Below are 22,672 nucleotides of genomic sequence, written 5' to 3' on the forward strand. Positions count from 1 at the left end.
TTTTCTGGTGTGTTTTTTAAATAAAAAGAACATCTGCATTTGTAAATAAAATGAAACAAGGTATTATTAATCAGATTATCAGTGTTTCCCTGAAGATTTATTAAAAACCCCTCACAACAGCATTGTGTTTGTATCATAATGGTTTATTTAAACAGTAGCTTCCGGTGCTGTTTAATTTTTATGTGTATAGTAATTCAGCAATACAGGAGTTTCAGATTTCTGGAAATTAGGTTCCACAATCCTTTATCTGTTACGTTTTGTTTTGATGCTCAATCACAACTTACCTGACTTTTCCCCCTAGTTTTTCTGTTATATCTGATTCATTGTTTTACTCAGTAGGTCATTGGTAGTTTTCAAGACATTATATGTCCAACCTCCCTCTTTTTCTTTTCCGTCTGGTCCAATAAAAAAAAAAAAGGTCACAAACACAATCAATATAAATAAAGTTTAGCATATAATACGAAAGGGGTTTATACTCAACAACCCCTTGTTGTGATGGTAAAATCTGTCCAACACAAGAAGCTCTCAGTTTTTATCTGTTTACTCAGCTGGACAAGTTAAAAAATGGCATTATATGTTGTTAATTTACTGCGCAAAAAACACACATGGCTTGCTTCTTAATGCTTCTATTTTGAGACTAAATGTATTTAAAGCATGCTTACAAAAGCTAAGAAGGGACACATGTAACATTCCAACCACCTTGTGCTTTAAATAAGCCTCATGCTTTGATATCTTCACAAAACAAAAGTGAGAACTGCCCTAGAGACAAAGTAACAGACACTAGACAATGAATAAATAAATGCAACAGAAAGAATTTACCTAAAAGATGAAAGAAAATCAAACTTAACGGCCAAATCCAAATTGCTTCTCTACCCTAGTCCTACATTAAGCCCTCCAAGTGGAGATATATGGGAAAAAAATGTGTCCTTAAAATTTTGAACGTTACTCCCACTTGATGACGCCATCAATAGCTGCCAGACATCACGATAGCAAGGGGCTGCCAGAGCTCGGAAAATATATAACAACATTGGTTTTACAACCAATTTACCAACCAGGGGCAACATGTGGCCGGTTATGTTGATATAAAAAAAAAAAAAATGTTTTTTTTCCCTGTAATTCTGACATCTACCCATAGATGGCACACAACAAATACGTTGACCATTGTTTATGTACAGAAAGTTATTTTGTCTTTGAAAATTTTGTTGTTTTTTTGACTGTCATTTACATGTTCAGAGTTGGACTGTCATTTACATTTTCAGAGTTGGACTGTCATTTACATTTTCTGATCATTTCAACACAACATGAATGCAGCATTTCTCTAAGTTTGCCTTTTTTCCTGAGGGACATCAATCCATCAATGCAATTGTCACTAAAAGGGAATGTCACTATTTTGAAATAAAACTCTAAAATGTTCTTTTTTTTATAGATATATATCCTTTTTAATCAAAATTAAAGCATGTTTATTTCCATATTTCATGTAATTTCTTTCTCTAATGTGAGAATTACCAAAGCACTCCACGCATCTGCTCCTTGTTTGGCCCTTCTGTCAAATTTTAAAATCTTTTTTGGCCCAAAAACTTGAAAAAGTTTACCCACACCTGTGAAAACCTGTGTACTATAAATCTATTGCAAACAAATTTCAGAAGATCAGAAAAATCTAAGCTGAAACTACATCAAGAACAACTGATGCTCAGGAAAAATCGCCCCCCGAAAAAACCATTAAAGCAAAAGAATAAACATTTTTTTTTGTTGTATTTTTCCTCCTTTTTTCTTTTGGGATGCAAGCAACTGCTTTATATCCCCCGGAGAGCTAGAGATGTGTTGAGCACCATCCTCCACCAGTCCCCACAAGCCGCTTGACATGTTATTCAGGAAAGAGTGGTCCTGACAACGCTCCAGCAGCTGAAGGTGAGTAACTGCATCTACAGCCAAGTGAAACAGATAAGACCCAGCAGTCTTCCTGCTCTTTCACATGCAGCCTCAATGGATTCCCCTCTTCCCACAACTCCGTATTGATTTGTGGCTCTGATGAGTCGAGATACCAGCAACTGTTGTAATTTATGAAATGCAGAAAGAGATCTAAGAAAGGCTACATTTGTTCCATTTTAATGTGGCTGCCTTGGATCTCACATGAATAATTATTTAGCTTTTTTTGGTCACATCACCTTGCTTGATGTCTTTATCATTTACGTTCTTACTTACCCAGGGAGCAGAGCACTAAGTATGCTAAAGACTCTGGCAGTTTGCGTGGCTGCCAGTCACTTGACATGAACTGAGCTGCTGAAGTCTGATTAAAGTACGGCGTGATTGCTGTGTTAACATTAGGAGTCCTCTCATTAGACCCTTGAATAAAATTCCGATGTTGACCCCTTGGGATGAATTTAAACGGCATCTGTGTTTGCAAATGTAGTATAAAGAGCATTCACTGTTCTTTGTGTTTTCCAAAACTGTTTCCTTTGCACTCTCCTTTTCTTTCATCTATTGTTCAACACAGGACTGTCGGTTTTATGTCATTTGCTGAGTTCCAGCTCTAATGAGGTGATTTCCGAAGACACAGCTCTGGGTTTGGGCCATTGCTTTGATATGGAGGGAGTTACCCACCCGCCTGCTCGGTGCTGATGTTCTGCTGCTTCTGCTGAGACACTCTGCGGGAGATGTTGAGAGGGCAGCTGTGCAACAAAATGCAGCAATCGCTCTTAGGAAAACTGGGAAGATCCACCCCCAGGTGCTCCCTCTCTCTGTTCAAAATGGAAATTAGCCGAAGTATTTTCAAACTTGAGAAAGCCACACAAGCTGCTGAGTGTAATTGTGGTTAAAAAGGTTAATCCAGATGAAAATGAACAGCAATGGACTAAGTACGAAGCATCTTTTCTGGAAGAAGCCTTTCTGTTTCATCAGGAATTAAACCTTAACCCTTCAAGTAGTATTGAACACCTCTTACAACTCCTTGGCCCGTCCCCTCTTCAACCTATGCTGGGACATCCTGGATCTCCACATCGACTCAACAGGCCTTTAGTGCCCTCCATCTCTCTACCAAGGTCACTCTTCCTTTGTTTTTGTTTTCTTTTTTCCCCCTTTTGCGTCAGCCTATCAAGTTTTATCACGACCGTAACCCAGTCAACTCCTCCACCCTCACCGTTTGCCCATGAGAAACCCACACCCCAACATACTGAACAAATGACCTCCTGGTTTGGAGAAAAACTCAGGTATTTCTATGACATCATGATGCCTCTGTGCAACCATGGCAACTAACTAGTTCTGGAAGGAAGTGAGTAAAAGGTTAAGGCAGTACTCACACAAAGTTAAATAGTTAGCTAATTAAAAAAGAGAAAGAGGCTCTGGTCAAAGGCCACAAAGGCTATTAGTGGATAACAAAAAGTCTGGCGTGACAGATTAGGGAAACTCATGGACAAAAACATGGAGAATTTCAGCAAATCCTAATGACAAAACTATGAGCAGAACAATTATATTGTATTTACTTCAATTATCTCCAAATTAAAGATGACAGTGCTGTTCACATTAGTTATACTTAAAAGATGAAGATTGTGGGGTTAGCTAGAGTGGTAAAAATGTTTTTCACCAGTCTGTTTCTTTGTCGTAAAGCTTTTTATAGACCAAACTTTTGAATGTGACTGATGCAATTAGTACCACACACACCAAGTACTACAAAACTGATAGTTACAAGGAGATATGCCTCTTCCAATTTTAATTTCCCCTTTATAAGAGCAGAGATAATCAGTTTTTTGCTGTCTTATTTTTAAAATTATATAAAGCTGATAAAAGAAGGAGCTTGACATTTTTGGGGGGTATGGATCTTTAAGAATAAATGCAACATTTTTTTTTACATGTTCAAAATCATTCAACTTGCTAGCCATTGCAGAGGGGTCAGGCTACTTGGAAACTGTATCCATGTGATTTTCTGGTTTGGAGGACACAAGTGATGACAGTGACCGGTTATATGTGCAGACAAGTGAATCCCTTGTGCTCAGTGACACCAAGCATTAGTGAGAGGAGTCGTTGCCTCCGTTTTAGCACCTGTAACGGGACTGAGTTGAAATGAAGAAGCTTTACAGTTTCATACTAGGATTTATCCTACTTAGTGGTAAGTAAATGTCTTTGGATTTATTTATGTGGAGTTAGTGGTAGCATATTAATTACATTTTTTTACTGAAGTTTAATATGTTAGAAAAAGATGCAAGTTTGTTGACAATTATTGACTCAGATATTTCTCCTTCGTCTAAAACAGAAATATATTGTTTGTGTTATTTTTTTCTTAAAAGAAAAATACTACACAGACACACACACATATTTATACTGCATATATGTAAACAATTTATAGTTTTTTTTTATTTTTTTACCACAGTAATTAGTCATTAAGGACCTTAAATGACACAAATTGTTGCTATTTCCCTCATTTACAAGAACATATAACATGATTAAAAGTAAAAACAATTATTAAATATTAATATTATTTATTAAACCATAAAACTTGCTTCTGTATAAAAAAAATCTAACTTGGTTTTATGGCTCTTTCATTGGTTTCTCTTCTGCTGTGATTCTAATGCAAGAGTGTGAGTCCTTGAAATTAAATTTACCTAATGTATGACTCACTAATATGAAAAAGAGAGAAAGTAATACAACCTTTGGATTAAATTGACTTACATTGAAGCTAACCCACTTGAATTTTTTTTAAATAAATTCTGAGAATTACAGTGAATACATGTTACTGTTGCTCATAGAGACTTAAAAGCTTTGAAAAGTATTTTAATGGATAAGTTTGCTTTTATGGAACTAACTAATTTTTTTAAAAAGCTAAATATGTCTTTAAAGTTAAGGAGAATATATGACATCCGAAACGTTCAGTTCTTTAAATCGAGTGCTTAAATGTTTAACATTCTCATAAACTGTTTTTCTTTGTTCTTACTTTTTTTGCATATTTGTGACAGGAATAGATTTAATGGAGTGAAACTGACTGATACACTTTGTTTTTTTCTGCTTAGTTGAAGCAGAAAAGGGAGACTTCCAAAGTAATTTTAACCAGCAAACAAAAAGCACAACTGTCACAAAAGATCAGCTTTGGGAAAAGGAAAACACAATTAATCATGGCACAGACACAATACCGATGGAGAATACACATCCACTCTCTGCATTGTTAGCGACTGCCAGGATTTCAAGGGCAGTCTTGTTTGACGCCAGACCGACGCAAGCATATGAGACGATGCAAACACCTAAAGGAGCCATCATTGTTGCTGAAACCCCCAGGCATTTGACGTCCAGAAATGTTCACAACTCAACAGCTTCAACAAAAACCAGCCCAGCAGCTGTGAGGACTGACCTCAAATCTGAAGTCCAATCCAAGTCTGTTCATAAGAAGGAAGCCTTCTCTACTCAAGCTGCACTGGAGTCAGTGATGAATGACGCCTCTGAGCTGCAGGTCCATTTGTCTGCAGAAGCAACAAAAGCCAATCCTCTGCTTCATGCACTGCATGATAGCAGGAATCCAAGAAACTCTAACACATCTGCTGATGGAGGGCGAGGAGCTCCAATCCTATCTGCATCTCATCCCCGAGTAATTGAGAACCTGACCGTGTTTCATAATGACAGCCATGACAAACGATCTCAAGGCAAAGGTATTGCAAACCTGGGAAAAGCTATGAAACTGTCCGCTACCGTGCCATCCATCTTCCAAAGTGATCCAGTAAATGATTCCTTGAGAGGAAACATTGTAGCGGACTTGTGTTTCACCTGCCGGAAAGACGTAAGGGGGCCATCCACTGAAGCTCGAAAGGCTCTGTCACCCCACGGCTCTTCAGGCCGTCCAGGAAAAGAGGTGCTTGCTCTGGATTTCAAGCATCTTACAACCTTATTGCAAAATTTGCATCAGCAGACAGGTGGAAAACATAGAGAGGAACTGAACAAAGAGATCAGTCACAAAAACACTGGTGTCAATGACAGAGGTTCACTCATTTTCAATAAGACGTTTCTTCCTTTGTCACACAATAGACCTGTAAATCCTCATGCTGTGGTTAATTCTCACATCTTATCTCACACAGAGTTAAAAAAGGTTGTGTTTGACACATCGTCTCATGCTGAGATGTCATTAGTAACAGAAGAAAATACAAAGGAACAATCAAGACCCACCTTTTTTCATGAAACATTTGTCACAGAGAAATCTGGCGCAGCAACCACCACACTTTATCCCTCATCAAAGTCATTTCCTACTAATGGAAAGCCAGTGAAAAACGGAGAGCTTTTCGAGAAACAGCTGAGCATCGGGACCCACCAGTCAAAAGGGATTTCTTTTACAAAGAGTGACAAAAAAGCTTCATATGGTTTCACAACACTTTTTGAGAGCCAATATGTCAGCAGTAGTAGCCCAGTGCCTCTCTTTACTGTAACCCCCTACAGCAGTCAGAAAAGTGTCACCTCTAGAGGGACAGATCACAGCACTGCATCCCATCCAACTGCAAAAATGAACTTGATTGAGGCTCGTGGGGCAATATCACCTTTTTGGACTGTAAGAGCTGATGCTTTCATCCCTGTATCAAGCATCCAAATTGGATCAAAAGTGAGCTCTCAGACCAAAAAACCAATATCTACTTTGGTACCAGGGAGTTCTGCAATTAAGCTTCTATTGAGAACAGCAAACAGACCCTTTGCAGACCGGCAGAATTCTCAGAAATCAACAGAGGAACACAGAATTATTAAACAGTCTATTTTTGATCCTTCAGTGACAGACAATAAACAATTTATGAAACAGCGGCTCACCTCAACTTTTGCCATAAGAACATTGTTTCCTGTGAAGTTCCTTAACACAGAACCAAGGCAGAACTTTGGTAAGGATGTATCCATGTGGACGCAGACAGCTTTACCTCTTTCGTCCTTGTTTAATAAAGAGACATACACACCAACCATTCACAGGAGGACATTTGATTTCAGCAACAACAGGTTTCTGACAAAAACACACCAGGCTTTCATCAGACCCAACAAAAATCCATTCACAGGATCACAAAATGTCCATGGCACAAATGAACCCATATCTGCAGAAAATCAGGGGGTTACAGAGACAGGAGACATGCAGAAGTTTCGGAATCAGGAGAGCAGAAGGGATGACAATTTCGGAAACAAAAGAGAGGGAGTCTTAAAAGTGCCTGAGACAGAAAGTGAGAAACTGAAAACAATAATTACCTCTGAAGCAGAGATTATTCAAAACATTGCAGGGGAGGCAAAAGATGTGGAAGAGGACAATGCCAGGAAAAGGAGGGACAAAGATCCAGGACAAGGGGATGACAGCAGAGAGACGGATGCTGAAAGAAGAGGAGTAACGAAAATAAAAATAGAGAATTCTGCTTTAGAAATGGCCGAAAAGCAGTATTTGGAGAGGGGACAACCAGGAGCGGAAAACAAGAAAGGATGGATTACTGAAGATACAAGGAGTTACAAGAAAGCAGAGAAAGACATGACAAATGTTTTCCTGGAACCTACAGCTAATTCAGAAGAACCTAAAAGAGACAAAGGGCACACTACTGCAAACCTGTCTCCTCTGCACAGTTTGACGAAAGACCTGGCCGCCTCCAAGCAGAACGGCATTCATCAGAGCAGAAACGCTCCGCAGCTAGAAGAAATCACAAGTATGCCGTTTTACCATACAGTGACAACTAATCACAAACCACCACGCTCAGCTTTGAGATCTCAGAGACCAAACCGATCAGATGCATTTCCTTCCGGAGAGCCACACACACGGATTAAACTGCATCTGCCGTCCCACAAGGATAATCTTCAAAAGCACGCAGCTTCACCACCCCTTCATGCTAGAGATTTACAAAAGGAGGAAGTAACATTTTCTGCAACTGCCGCTGTCTTTGGAGTTAGCTCCTTGAAATTTACAGATCCAATAAAGCCAACTATTCCCCGGCATAGCGATACCACCACGTCAGATCCGCCTGTTTTGCATAGCATCAGTAATAAGATGTCACTCACCCCTCATCCCCTGGCAATCACAGCTGGAATTCAGACAGCTCAGCCCCACTTTACAGTAAATAGTTTTCTCAGTTTATCAATTATTCACAGCCGAACAGATCACAGACACAAACTCATTTCTTCAGTTTTGAGGGCCAGTTCAATTTCACACACAGAGAATGAGAGAGAGCAGGAAGGATACATTACAACAGAGATGGATCCTGCTCGGCAGCAGCCACAGATGTCTAATGACTCATCTGCAAAGCCACCCACAGTTGCTGCCTCGTCTTCCCAGGCCCGCTTCTCCACGGGCACGTCACAGCCTCACCAGGGGCAGTCTGTCGCTCACAGAAGTCAGTCCTCCTTGTGCTCTGACATGATTTCAGGTCAGCCATGCTCATTTAAGCTGTCAGCTGTTGATGGTAACAAGCAGAGATTTGTAAAGACTCTAACACCATTAATGAACCCTGAAGCAGAAATTGATCAGTTTCCTCTTAGCAGAATGTCACCACTGCCAAATCTCAGGGAAGTTGGAGGACTAACTGAATCACCCCGAGAGACAAAAACACCACAGGCCAGTGTGAATAGTGAATATGCAAACAGCGAAAATGACAAGGTGGAGACATTTTTTGGAACCACCGCGGTGAAAAATCAAACTGGCGACAATGAAAGTATGAAAATAATTTTTGTGTCAACAGAAAATTATTCAGATGAGGTGGAGGTGACGCCAACACCAACAACTGGCAGAAGTAAATTGCACATGAGTAATACAGGGGAGGAATTAAAGCTTACTTCTGTAACTAAAGAAAATGATCTGGATCGTTTGTTGGATACTGTTAGCAATTTTGTTCATGCAAAAAGTGATATTGCAATGCCAGAGCCTAGCAGGACGGATCAAACTGATGCCACTTTGTCCATCACACAGGAAAGTCATCCACAAGAGTCTAAAGTGCAACTAAACTCTATAGACAAAGAGAGGAGTTCAGAGTTAAAGTCAAAAACAGAAGAAAAACAGTTAATGCAAAATATGAGCAGTAACACTCCCTCAGTTTCCAATGTCAGTAATGAGCTGATAATCCAAAGAAAATTCACACAGCAGATCCCTGACCCTGAAGTGAACGCTACCTCTCCGTTTCAGATAATCCCAGTCTCTTTTGTACCTACAGCCAGGAAAGGTGATAGTAATAAAGCTAAAGTGAATTCCAGATTATTGCTTGCCACTGTGAGTGAGAACGTGGCAATCACTAAAAAGCAATCTCAGGCTGCTGTTGAACATACAATGCACTCCCATAATCATACGCCGTCTTTGTCAGGGACGCAGCCTCTTATTGCCGCCACTGCAGAAAAAGTCACTCCTGCTGCGAAAAGACAAAGCAGAACTGAAACGCAGAGTGTGGGGCGTCCTCAGCATCAGATTTTTGCTCAGGCTACTGAACAAAGCCAGCACATCCAGCCTGCTATGACGGCAGCATCATATCCCGATAATGAAGCAGATGCAGACAGCACAGCAGGATCTTTGAGGACTGTCCACAGAGCTGGAAGGGCACATGCGGAAGCATCTGCTGCGAGTGAAATTATGAACTTTTCTTTACTTCAAGATGTCAGATCAGCTCAGATTTTATCGACGGTGGATGAAAACAAACATGGGTCACTTGAGAGGATTTTTGCAAATTCCACACCAGATAAAAGAGGAGATAAGAAGCAACCATTGCCTAAAAAGGGGAATATGAACGCTACGACTGATTCTGTTCGACCAGTAGGGGTCTTACCCACAGACGTCATTAACAAAACTACTGACACAACATATACTGTGAGTGTGACTAAACAAACAAAGGACATGTACAAAATCCTCAATGGAATGACAAAAAGAAACACTATTGTTATGGAAAACTGTACCTCTGACTGTGCTGTAGATGAAAATGTAACAAGACAAACCAACAACATCAAACTGTACTATTCACCAGTCACCAGTAAATCCACACGTGACCACACCAGTGTTGATGAGACAATGTCAAAAAAGACCACAGGTACATCAGACAACAACACTCGTTTGGAAAGACACAGGTCGCCTCCGTGGACTCAGTTTGTGAAAAGACCAACTCAAAGACACTTTCCCACAGAGATCCCTGCAACAAAGGCCACTCTCTCTGAACCTGAAACAACGACTGTGCAGACCCCAATCAAGTCTACTGAGCGGGCACTGCTGACAGAAAATCACAGCAAGAAACTATTGCACAGAGGAGCAGGCGGAGATGGGATATTTGAAGCACAGAGTGTCAGCAGGTCAGCTAAAGCACAGAAGAAAAGTCCACTGGCTCAGAGCAGGTCTTTGGTGTCAGAGCTGAAGCAGATCTCACCACATCTGTACCTTTCAGGGTAATTTATTCTCTTTACTTTGTTTATTCTTCATGTGCAAAGAACCATACATTTTTATTGTGTTTGTAGTGTCATTTATTGGAATATCATTAAAGTGATAAACAGCTATTTTCTAAATGAGAAGGCAAGGCTGTGCAAATTCATGAGTTATGTTTGATCCTGCACTCACAAGTTAGCCAGGCATGTCTTCTTTAGACATTTACAGACTGACTTCTAAAAACCTCATTTATTTTTTTTTCTATTTTTTTTCATAAATAGCAAATACATAACTTACATTTTTGCAAAAGAAGATTTTAAAGCAAAAGAACAAATTAGATTATGGGTTAAAAAGATTTTCTGAAGAGCAATGAAGTGCTGACTGCTCTTGCTTTTTTATATTATGCATACAAGATAATTGTCTTGTCTGCAAGTCATAATAGCTTGAGTGCTCAAGTTATTACGTTGGCCTCTTAAGGGAATCGTCTTTTGTGTTTCGTAATGTTGTGAAGGTGGAAAAAAAACACTATCTTGTGCACGAAAGAGCAACACAGTAATTTGGCTAATTCTGTTACTTTTCAGCTTCACAGGTTAAACACAAGCCGCGACTTAACAAATGATTTGAAACATTCAGAGCCGTAATTAACTAATATTGATATTGAAGGGGCATGTTTTATAAAAGGCAGGGGTGTGACAATTCATTTAACGAACAATTCGATTTTTATCATAATTTGTGGTTGATGATACGATTCTCGATATATTGGTTCAACTTAAACAATCCGATTCACTGACCTAAAATTGATCCAGGACATCTTTAGCCAAAAAATAAACCAGAGTGTAACAGCAGTATTGTTTTGGGATGTAAAAAATATTTAATAAAAATATCAAGCAACTGCAGGATTGTTAGAAAACCCCAGATATGAACATGATGGTTAAAAGATATAAAATCAATCAAGAAGTAAATAATCAATTTCTGGCAAACTGCAATTTCCATTTCCGTTTTTATTTCTTCTGTCTCTGTCTTTCCATGTACATGTGATGCAAACAAAAAGATGTCCAATCATAAGTTTGATTCTTCCAAATCAATACCTGAATACATTTCTCTGTCAAATGCTGTGCATTGTTATTTATAGCTTTAAATGTCATATGATTAAGAAATATCTAGATTTGAGCATTTTTGGTGAAAGAATTGGACTGTATCACAACGCCAAAAAGTTAGTTCAATCCTTTATGGATCGATTCTTGGACCATGTATCAAGATGCGTTTTAAATCGTGTGAGAGGGAAACATACACACCCCTAAAAAAACCCTACCGAGTCTCAATCCAAATGGTATTTTCCAAGATTTATTGTAATTATAATTTGTTTCATTTTGAAATTATTTTAAAGTTAAGGTCAATTCAATTTGATTAAAAACTAGCTTCAGACAGATCCATCTGGTTGGATCATAGGAATGGAGATTGAGTCATTTAATAATAATAATAAGATCTGTTTACCATTTCTGGACAACCACCAAGTAAACCATCTTCATTTCTTTCTTGTCAAGAATGTTTTGTAAAAAGTAATTCTGCAATGTCATTTCCATTTATCAGAGAATTGAGGCTGTGCTGCAGAAACCCATTTCAAGTCAAAGTAGAATTAAAAAAAAAAATAAAATAAAAAAAAAAACTCAATCCTGAGAACAATAAAAGTGTGTGGATGTATTTGGGTTTCAGTTGCACTACTGGTTTATTTAACTGGCTCCTGATGTCCATTCAAAAGGTCAACACTTCTTCATTCGGCTGGTTTATGAGCAAATAACCACAGAACCAATAACAACCACCTTAACATCAGGTATACACAGTGAGTGGGGTGCTAATGGTTACTTTTATGACCTGTCTAAAAGATTCATAGTTTGTCTCCAGAGATGCATCTTCCCTCCTCTTCAACACATAACATAATGCTGCTGCATGTGGGACAGCTATCATGTCCCGTTTTCCTCTGATGTTGGCAATTACAGCAAAATGAGTTAAACAGAAAAATGACCTGCAGTTTCGCCAAATATTTTTCTCTTTATTATCACAATAAATCACCCTAGGAAAAATAATTATGTCAAAAAAGGAAAACAGTTTGAATTTTTTCACCACATCTTTCACAATAATACTCAAATGGAAAAATGGAAATATTTGATCTAATTTTAAATAAAAAAAACTGGCATTTGGAACCACATGTACTGAGAACATTTAAAAACATGTCCTTTATCTCATAATGTATGCCAAGTTCCTCCTGACAGAACTTTGATGACGGTCTACCATCCATCTGTCAGCGATCTCCCTTTTATCTGCTGTATCAATCCCTCAAAGGAAAACACAGAAATTAGGCGTTTAATGAGACAGTTAATGTTTTCAAAGAACTAACTGACTGCTCACAGAAACTGTCAGGCTTATCACAACAAACATTCCCACACTGACACTTTGACACCGGGCTGTTAGTTGTGCATCACATGCTCATGTCTGTGAAATGTGAACTCTGATCTGGACCAAACAAGCAAAGCTGTATTTTGGTTAGTAAAAGAAAATGAAAAATTGAAGAAGTGAAATTCAACTTTTTCAGCTAAACTGATTTAGACAGATTCTGAGAGCAGAAGTACTTTGCACAAAATAAATTAAGTATAAATAAAACTTGATTTTGCCACTTCTTACTTTTAAAGTAATAAATGTTGCATTTTTTTCCAATGGGACATGCACAGAGGCTTTAAATCAATCTAATCAAAGAATAGCATGTGCAATTCAAGTACAATATGTGGCCAATTAACTGTTTCTGGCCACAGAGAAGCTTATGAACAGACACAACAAAGCATGTAACTATAATAATTACAAAAAAACAAGAGGGGTGAAAGCAGGTGAGGGTTTTGAATGAAGACCTGTCACAATAAAATGTTCATTAATTTAAACATGTGCAGAGTTTTGACTGGTAAGCTTTAACTTCATCCATCAGCAGATCTATTTTAACCCATTATATTGGAGCACAAGTATACGTATACATGTCTGCTTTTGTCTTGTTCTGGGTTGTACTGAAAAACAATTAATTTCCCCCCGTGAATTAATGAAAGTATCTAAAATCTTAAATCTTGCATATTTTTCAAAAAATGACATTTCTCAGTGAGTTCTTTGGTTAGTTTAAAAGCACATTCCAATGCTTGCTAAGCCCCTTTTTGTTTCACTACTGTCTAGTTATGAAACAAATCATTCATCATTGTTGATAGAAACTATTAAAAGCAGACTGTGAAACTGTTTTTTTGGACTGATTATTTAGATTACACTAAATTCTATTTGATTTTTAGAGTTATTTTGCTAAAAAAAAAGACACCCGCACATGAATGTTTTTAACATGATTTGATATTTGATCACAATGCCAAAATTGGACAAAAAATAAAAAAGAACATTTCTGAAACTTTATTAGATTTATGTTTTTTTCAAATCCAGCTGTATGTTTTGTTTTAATCCACTAGTCAGTGCTGCACTGATTACTAATTCTTTTAAAACAAACCAACAAATACATTTGTGTAAAACTTCCAGGTCACACCATGACTTGTTGCATTCATTTTTTTTTTGTTAGTGTTACAGAAGTTTCAGATGACTCATGTGGCACTGGCAACTACACAGCAGAAATGAGTCTGAACGTGGGAAAGAGTGTTGATCCCGGTGATGCCCTTCCATCCCAGGGCAGCCTGAAGGTGGTTATTAACCTGAAGACAAACAACAGTCAAATAAACCTCGCTGTCACCTCCTGCTGTCTGTCCCCAACCATTCAGCCTGACCTCTCCAACTCCACCTGCTGTCTTTTCTCCAGGTATAAAGTTTAAATAACCTCATTGTTTCAAGTTGTTGTGTTTCCATCCCAAAGCAAAGGAATCTTGCTAGTCACACTATTCCTTTGGCAACAAAATTAAGCACATTTCTGTTGACTAAGATATAAATTCATGAATCCCATAGATGTTTACTCTCTGCAATGATCTCTGTTGTAAAATTGAGAGTTATTAGTAGATGTTAGGACGTACAAGAAGTTACATATTTCCAGTAGGTCTGGGTTTTTTTCGCAGGTGGGAGTCTCTTCGTCACCAAGGTAATGCATCGTTTTTCTGTCAGGTTGTGTTCAAACTCAGTGAAATACTGGATGTCGCAAATGTCTGTCAGATTACAAATAGTAAATACAGATTGCTAACACTGATGACACACAATTTGAAAAACTAAAACATGGTCTATGCCTGAAATGAGGAGAAATGAGAGCACCGACTGCACTATAACCAAATCTAAGCATGAGTGATGATACTGAAAGCTGGCCTTTACCTAACATGATTTATTTTCGTTTAGGGCTTTACCTCATTCATTGAACATAGTCTACTTTGGCATTTCTGCCTTTATGTTTATTGATCAATCCGACCTAGAGTTATATCTTAACCTGCAAAACATTTTGGTGGAAGCATTATGTATAAGTGTTTCTAGGGGGTTGTACAATGTGTTTCCACTTGTGCCTCAGGTTAGCATCGCAGCCGGCGGGTATCACTCTGCTCCCCAGTGCCTTGTCGACGACTGCCGGCTTCACCATCAGTCTCTTTCAAATGATTAATTACTCGGTAGTGTACCTACACTGTGATCTCAGTGTCTGCCTGAGGAACCGCTCTGACTGTGAAAGGGTAAGACTGCCATGGGTTCACCGTGCAGGGAAGTGCAATGAATGCCAAAGAAAGAAAGAATGAGTGGCTGGGAGTGATTTAAGCATAGTGAATGTGGATGTGACACTTTAAAAACATGAAGACAGATGAGGTGAGTGAACGGGCTCCTGTGAATAAAATGAAGAGAGCAAAAGAAGGGGTGAAGGTGAGTGATGTGTTGAAGACGAGGTGCATCTTAAATTTCATGGATTAATAAGCTTCCTGAATTGCAAACAGAGGACAATATAGTATCTTTAAAATATTCTGCCACAGTTTACAGAGCTGATGAAGCAATTAGATATAAGTGTGTGGGACTGGGACACAACCTAAATTATCTAAAATGGTACAAAGATTTCCGAGAGAAATGTGATATCTCTGCAAAGTATCACAAAAGCTCCTTTATGAGTGGCAAAAAATGACGATGCTCTGACATCAATTTCAGAATCCTGGTGTTGTTGGGATGAGTTATCGGATTTAACAGAGAAAGTGAGTCATCTGACAGGTGCGTGCGAGAGGCCGGATGTGACACGGAGCATAAACTCTGGAGACTCATTCACATGACTTTTTTTTTTTTTAAAAGCACTAGTTCTCACTGTAGCAATACCTCTTGTACTGCCAAGTTCTCAAACATCTATCCAGTTTCCATTCCATACTTGTCATAGGATTGGTTGAAGCTTTTGACTACTTCGTGAATAGTATATTTTTCAAGCTTGCAATGCAGACATAAGCTGGAAGATATGGATAGAAGAGGTCAGATTCTGTGACATGTTTTTTTCTTCACATCACAGTCACAGTTTGCCACCAGCATACCATAAAACAAGTATAAAGTCTAATTTGTTTTAGCTCAAATCATGGTTTCTCAATAACAAACAACAAAACTCACATGTCCTCAGGCACATGTCCTGAAAATTGAATTCTCTAAAAGTCTTTATTTGATGGCAATAAACGTCCTGATGTTAATACAAAGTTAAAAAAAAAATTGGAAGGAGTCAAGTTACTCTATTTTAAATGTATAAATGTTTGTATTCAAACCCAAAACATAAAACTTACTTTTGGAAATTGATTGGAGTTGGTGCTCAAGATAAAAATGAATAAATAAAATTAGATCACATTTTTTCAGTCCAAAGTTGGAAAATGCTGTCAAAATATAGAAAACATTTCCAACAAATTAAAAAGTGACATTGAGTGCTTGCTACTTTATTGACTTGTGATGTCAAAAGGCTTCAAGTGGAGACAGACTTAAAATGTGGTGAAGACCTTTTGAGAATATATAATAGGTGATACGTGCGGCAAAATTTAACAACAAATTTAGCAGTTTAAACCAAAGATATGATTCTGGACAGGGAGGCTCATGGAGGAGATCAGACAGTCATCATATGACAAAGGCAGAGACAAGATGAAAAAAAAGGTAAATGACAGACACACTTGAATAGGATAAAAACAAAAGGCTTATGGGAAACTGCTATCCTTTAATATAAAACAAGACTCAAGAGCATGAAGAATGTATACACAGAGGAAGATAAAGAATGGAAGCACATGATAAGAAAACAAGGCTTACACATGGAGGAGATGAAGGAAATGAACAGAACCACAGTATAAAAACTGCATTTCAGAGCAAATTTAATCACAACACAAACAGTCCTCGTTTAATTTTTCAGTCACCACTTACAGTGAAAACTCTATGTAAATGTGTGTTTTGGGCCTTCACGTTCAAAAATCTTGCATTCACACATTTCTACGCAAGTGCGTGTTGATCGTTAAACCAGTTTAACTTTGCTAATCAGGTACTCAGATTTGGTGATGTGCCAACTGTTTGAAAATTGATCATGGAGAAGGAATCAATAATTACATTTCGTGCCCGTTTGGAATTATATGACATCAAGTCTTTCATTTATCAGAATAGAGCTGTTAAAGAAAAAACCTGGAGCAAGATTCAAATTTCACATCAAGTCTGTTCCAGCTGCAGCAATTGTAGCGGTAGCAGCAGTCCAGTGTGAACACTATACTAAACACATGTTCAAAAATGCGTGTTTGCATGTTTTTGAACATACGTCACATTCCTGGTGTATAGAAGTACACTATATTACCAAAAGTATTGGCTCACCCATCTAAATGATCAGAACCAGGTGTCTCAATCACTTGGTCTGGCCACAGGTGTATAAAATCAGACATGCAGAGTATTTTTACAAACATTTGTGGAATTGTTTCCATGCTCCCAACCTTGTGGGAACAGTTTGGGGTGGGACCATTCCTCTTCTAACATGACTTTGCACCAGAGCAGAAAGCAAGATCCATAAAGACACGGATGACAGAGTCTGGTGTGGATGAACTTGACCGGAACTCGATAGAACACCTTTGGGATAAATTAGAGCGGAGACTGAGAGCCAGGCCTTCTCCACCAACATCAGTGTGTGACCTGACCAATGCGCTTTAGGAAGAATGATCAAAAACTCCTATAAACACAAACCTCAACCTTATGGACACCCTTCCCAAAAGAGTTAAAGTTGTAGTAGCTTCAATTAGAGGACCAACATCGTTTTGAACTCTTTGGTTTAGGAATGGGACAGCACTTCAGTTCATATGTGAGTCAAGGCAGGTGAGCAAATAGTTATGGTAATAAAGTGTAGCATCAGAAGGGTAGCTGGAAGTAAGGCCACTGGTCACAAGTTTAAGTCCTGTTGCAAGTTTTCTATTTTGAAGGCTGTTTTGTGCTCATTGAAAGGCTTGTAATACATTTACAAGTCTTGTCCACACTTCCACCAATTTATTCGAGGAAGGAAAATTGTAACAGTAGTTTACAAGAAAGATGCATTAAGTAGTTTATTCACAGTTTGACAGCATCCTTAAATAAATTTCCTATCTTTAATATAACACCAAACTTTATTTTAAAAATGGGACTTTAAATCCTTTTTTTGTTTGTTTCTTTTAAGTGGGTGCTTCTTGTCACCCTTAAACATCTTATTTTTCTGCTGTCAAAGGTAAATGCTGGACAGCTTATTAAAGGCACAAAGCTCAACAGTGTTTACATTGTCTAGCAAATGTTGGAAATAATGCTAGTATTCAGCTAACATTTGAAGAGCTTTCACTGGAAGCAGAAAATTAAAATTGAAAGTATGTTTCCTTTAAACTAACACCTTCAAGAGGAGTGTGAATTTTCCAAAAGGCTGTTTTACATTTTTTATGCAATTCTGAGATTGCCTTTTTTTAAATGACAGAGAGAACTCCCCTGTTCAAAAATGTACTTACTTGTTAGCTCCTGTGTAATTTTCCACACTCATTATGAATTTTCAATGCCTTTTTTCACAGCGATGCTTTGAGCAGAGGAAGGCGTTTTCCTCCAAGGATCTACGCGCTATTGTCACCAATCTCAGAAATCGCATATCTTTTGGGCCCATGTTGAAGCAAGCGAAGAATTCCACCCTCCCAGAGGAGATAGGTAATTATTAGCCGGGCTTAAAAACAAAACAATCAGTCTGCGATAACAGCATGCAGGAGAGATGCTTTAGAACTGGAAATGAGAGATGACTGTACCATTTATCTTAAGAGTGTACAGAAAGTAGCCTCACTGTTAGAGAGTCTGTCTTTGAAAATAGATAAAGATTTTACTTTTTATGGATTTATTATAGAAAACTGCTCTACTTAGGGGGGCAGTTGATGTGTCTCCCTTTCCTGTGCACTAACCAATTATAATGGAACTTTAAATTAGGTTACTTTTTTTCTGTGCAATTTCTCAGACCCATCAGAGCTGGAACTGGTTGTTGTCATTATCAGCCTGGTCGCTGGCTCCTCTCTTTTCACTGTGACGCTGCTTCTGGTTTGGCTGGCCTATCGTCACAGAGCAATCTGGCCGCTCCAGTCAACGGCTCCACCTCCAGCCTGCTGCGGCTGTCGACGCCCAGGAGGCGACTTGATCGTACCGTGACCAGGAAGGAACTGCTGCCAATTACCCTGATCAAGTCTCCACCAAAATAGCGGCAGACAATTACATTAGTCAACAGACAGTGGAGCAGTCAATCATATTTGCCAGTGAGCAGAAGCAGCCAGTTTGATCAGCCGATATAAGAAAGAATAGACAATGAGGAGCAATCCAATTGACACCTCCTTTCATAGGTGACACAGCTGTTGCAGTCAAATTTCACACTTAACCATGAGCAGTCTATTATCGTTCACTAGAAATAAACAGCATCCCTAAATAGAAAGCCTGTACTGATCCCTTTATTTCTTCCTCAGTAACACAAATCAATGTTCGCTGTAAACCACTTTAATAAAGATTACTTGTTAATAACAGTTTGTCGACCTAACGCCATCATTGAGCTCCTGTGATTGAGCCTCACATTGTTTGTTATTGCATCAATATGTTGCATGATGTAATACAGCAAGTAATATAAATGCCTATTGATTTGTTAACATATAAGAAAGGAAAAGTCTTTATAGTTCTTCTCTAGGGAACATAGTTTTGCTCTTTCTGATTTGAGGGGTTCTTGATCATGCAACAACCAAGTATCAACTTTTTTACCTGCATCTTCACATTTAATAATATTAGTGTAATAAAAATGTTTCAAACTAAGCAAATTTTTCCAGTAAAGGTGGAGGAAAATTTCCTAAATAAACAACATATATAGTATTTGTAGTAAAAAATAAGACAGATTTGTTGATTAGCAAAGATAGCAAGAAACTGGTTACCCTGGGAAACTGGAAGTGATCGAAGCAAAATCCAAAATGAAATCAAATAATCTAAAGACTAAACACCATCCATGCATGAATGATAAATCAAAGTCCAAACAAGACGCAGTGTTTATCCAAAAACTTCTTAAGGTAAAGTGAATCAAAACAGCCTAGAAAACAGGTTTAAACTTATCTAAATTGCATGACACACCGATTGGAATCAGTGCACAAGGTGGAATGCATTACCATAAAAAGCATCACTCGGTGGAGCTCTAAACTGTCTCCTGTTACTCTGACTCGGTGTTACTTACTGCTCCTTCTCACACGCCTCTCAGGTTTTTAATTGTGTGTCAGTTTGAAAGGCAAAACATCACTTTAAGAATAAGAATCGGATTTAAAATACATTCAATACTCTTGAGATGCACACGAGAGCCAATTAATGTTCCAGTCTGAATTTCATAGTGAAACAGATCACACATTGCTCCTGACCATTTAATATCATTCAGTCTATATTGAGAGAAAATGGATGAGAGAGGCTGGAGTTAAGCTATTAGAGGACATGAGAGGGCAATGGAGAAAGCCTTTCGCTCTAACCAGTGTGGTGGAGCCTGCTAATTTGATTGGCCGACTTGCAAGATGTGGCTTCCATCAGCAAAGACAGACTTCTCCCTGCAGGTAGTCCATCAGAAATCCGATCACGAGCACCTGGTTTTCACTGATCCATCAATCCACGAGTCTGTATCCAAATTATTGTGAGGGTTAGTGAACCATGAAACTACGGCTGTCAGTGAATGTTAATTTCATCTCTCACCTCTTCTGCGTACTTATGAGGGGTTGAGAGGTTGAATGTTTGGAACGTCGGGATGCAATGACCTGGCTCTCAAGTTAACACTATTAACCAATAAAATGTAAAAGTAAGTATGCTGAGGATTTTGTATATGATTGTAGGATATAGAGTTTAGAGTTTATTATAAAGAAACACACTGCACTAAAAAATAAATAATGGATGAACCTTTTTCTTTGGTTTGTTGAAGACAGTAGGCATTCGCAGACATTTCACATGCACTTTTCAAAGGTACATCATCTGTTAAAGGTCATGCAACTTTCCCCTCACAATACCAACAATCTGACTTAAAAGAAGTTTGAAGAAAAAAAAAGATTTGACCTAATTTAGGGGGGCTAAAGAAATAAAGGTTATCCTCACACACCAACACATTCTCACCCCCAACTCGTCCTATATGGAGGTATGGTTAGGGTTCCCTCCGCTTCACTTTTTGACGTTTTGGGTGTCCCCAACTCATCATCTTTCGACATGTGGGCTGTTTCCATTAAATCAGGGCTCCCCATTTTTGGGCCGCGAACTGATACTGTTCCGAGGGCCACAGACAGGGAAAAATGCATTCACTACTTAGGGGTTTCACTACTAACCTTAACCCGGTATCGGTACACCATTTCTAACCCAATACTGGCTCCGCATCCAGCTTAGCATCACGAGGGTTGGGGACCTGACAGTAAACACTTGAACAGCCAGAATGTGAAAAACGACGAGTTGGGGACACCCAAAACTTTAAAAAGTGACGTGGAGAAGTCTCGAACCATTTGTACATGCATGACAAGTGGGAGTCAAACAACCAAAAATAAAAAAAAATATCAACATACAAAAAATAAGTAAGGATGGATGGACAGACATACTGCACATAAAAAGAAATCTCAATAGGGCACAAACCAGCCTGTCCCAGTCCTGGCAAATGCAGACAGTTGCTTGAGGAAGAACTTTAGACATATAGGACATGAGGACGTCTTGATAGGATGGTTTTCTATGCATCTTGTGGGCTCAGAAGGATTTCCTCCCTACTCCACAACTCCTAAAAACTATATAATGGGAGGCTATCTAGAGCCCTGGATTTTATAATTAATTCACACACCATGCCCTCTATTTTTTTTTTAAACGGCAAATATGACATCACTGATTTTGTGAAGTAAGAACCTAATAAATTCAAGCATTTTATGAAGACTATTTCACTGCGTTCTGATGTTGAAAACATGGATGGTTCATAACATAAAAAAATAAATCACTTTTTTTTTTTTACAAAAATTGTTTAAGCACAGTGTATTGTGGTCTATATTCACCAGTCCAGTGAGCACTGATGCACACTGTTGTTTTACAGAGACTTCTGGGAAATTTTTAATGCACTAAATTTTGGAATTGTAGATTCAGACAGCGCTAAAAAATGGCAAACACACTATATAGTGCACTATACCATAAGTAGTGAAATAATTTGGACATAGCCCCAGACTCACATCCCATGATATTCTACTTGCACCCCATAGTGGGGCTGGCTAATTCCAGTCCTGAAGATAAACCTAAAATTGCATTAAAATAATGAAGAAATAAAAGCTGGACAATGATAAACAGTTCATGAATGATAGTTTGTGTGTGTTTTACACACAGTTATGGGTTTGTGGAGGAGTTTGGCCTTATACTCTCAGCAGGAAACGTATTTAAACAAACTGTTGTAGCATGAGGAAGAAAGCATATACTGTAGTCACACGAATCCATATCTATAATATCTCTGTCTAAATCTATATTTTGTACAAGTGAGGTGCAATAAAAAACAGATCTATGTGGGAAAGAAAAGATAGTATTTGTCATGTCATTTTCTTGAAGAGGCTTCAGGTAACATCATATCTCCTCATAAAAAATAAAACCCCCAAGCTCACACTTCACAATCTATGTGCTGTAAAAGAAGAGGTTAGGTCCAAACAAAACACATTTCACCTTTATTCAATATTTTGCAATAGAAGTTTGATTAACTTTAGGAGTTTTTTTCCCCCCCAGTTGGGCTATTTGATTTATCCACTGATGTGTAAAGGAGAGCTTACCTGGGTGAAGTGGAAGCAAATGGAGTCCAAATAAAATTCAACCTGTACAGAAATTAGCTTTATTAGTGTTTTCTAGAATGACAGCAAGAATTCAACTAAAGATGTTTTGTTTTGTTTTTGA

General features: G+C 38.3%; 1 protein-coding gene and 1 long non-coding RNA gene across 6 annotated transcripts in view; one reads left to right on the plus strand and one right to left on the minus strand.

The window, feature by feature from the left end:
• The first annotated feature begins 1,916 nt into the window (after positions 1–1,916).
• LOC112149638 lies at positions 1,917–19,290 on the plus strand. 3 transcript variants are annotated; one of them, XM_036214878.1, is made up of 5 exons: positions 1,917–10,335; positions 13,908–14,141; positions 14,829–14,985; positions 18,310–18,439; positions 18,738–19,290. In XM_036214878.1, the coding sequence occupies exons 1-5, from the start codon at positions 5,123–5,125 to the stop codon at positions 18,923–18,925; spliced, it is 5,922 nt and encodes a 1,973-aa protein (XP_036070771.1). In that variant the 5' UTR covers positions 1,917–5,122; the 3' UTR covers positions 18,926–19,290. The 3 variants fall into 3 exon arrangements, with proteins under 3 accessions (XP_036070771.1, XP_036070772.1, XP_036070773.1); XM_036214879.1 differs by lacking the exon at positions 14,829–14,985 and having other exon boundaries at positions 18,738–18,880; XM_036214880.1 differs by lacking the exons at positions 18,310–18,439; positions 18,738–19,290 and adding an exon at positions 14,392–14,414 and having other exon boundaries at positions 14,829–14,959.
• The window catches only part of LOC112149640, a 31,572-nt gene continuing 22,792 nt past the window's right edge, over positions 13,893–22,672 (minus strand). For all 3 annotated transcript variants that reach the window (XR_002919816.2, XR_002919818.2, XR_002919817.2), the window contains 2 exons: positions 22,552–22,593; positions 13,893–14,037 (listed from right to left, as the gene is read on the minus strand). This is a non-coding gene — a long non-coding RNA (uncharacterized LOC112149640). The remainder of the gene's footprint in view (positions 14,038–22,551; positions 22,594–22,672) is intronic.

The sequence above is a fragment of the Oryzias melastigma genome, linkage group LG13, assembly GCF_002922805.2.
Source record: "Oryzias melastigma strain HK-1 linkage group LG13, ASM292280v2, whole genome shotgun sequence".
Taxonomy (NCBI): Eukaryota; Metazoa; Chordata; class Actinopteri; order Beloniformes; family Adrianichthyidae; genus Oryzias; species Oryzias melastigma.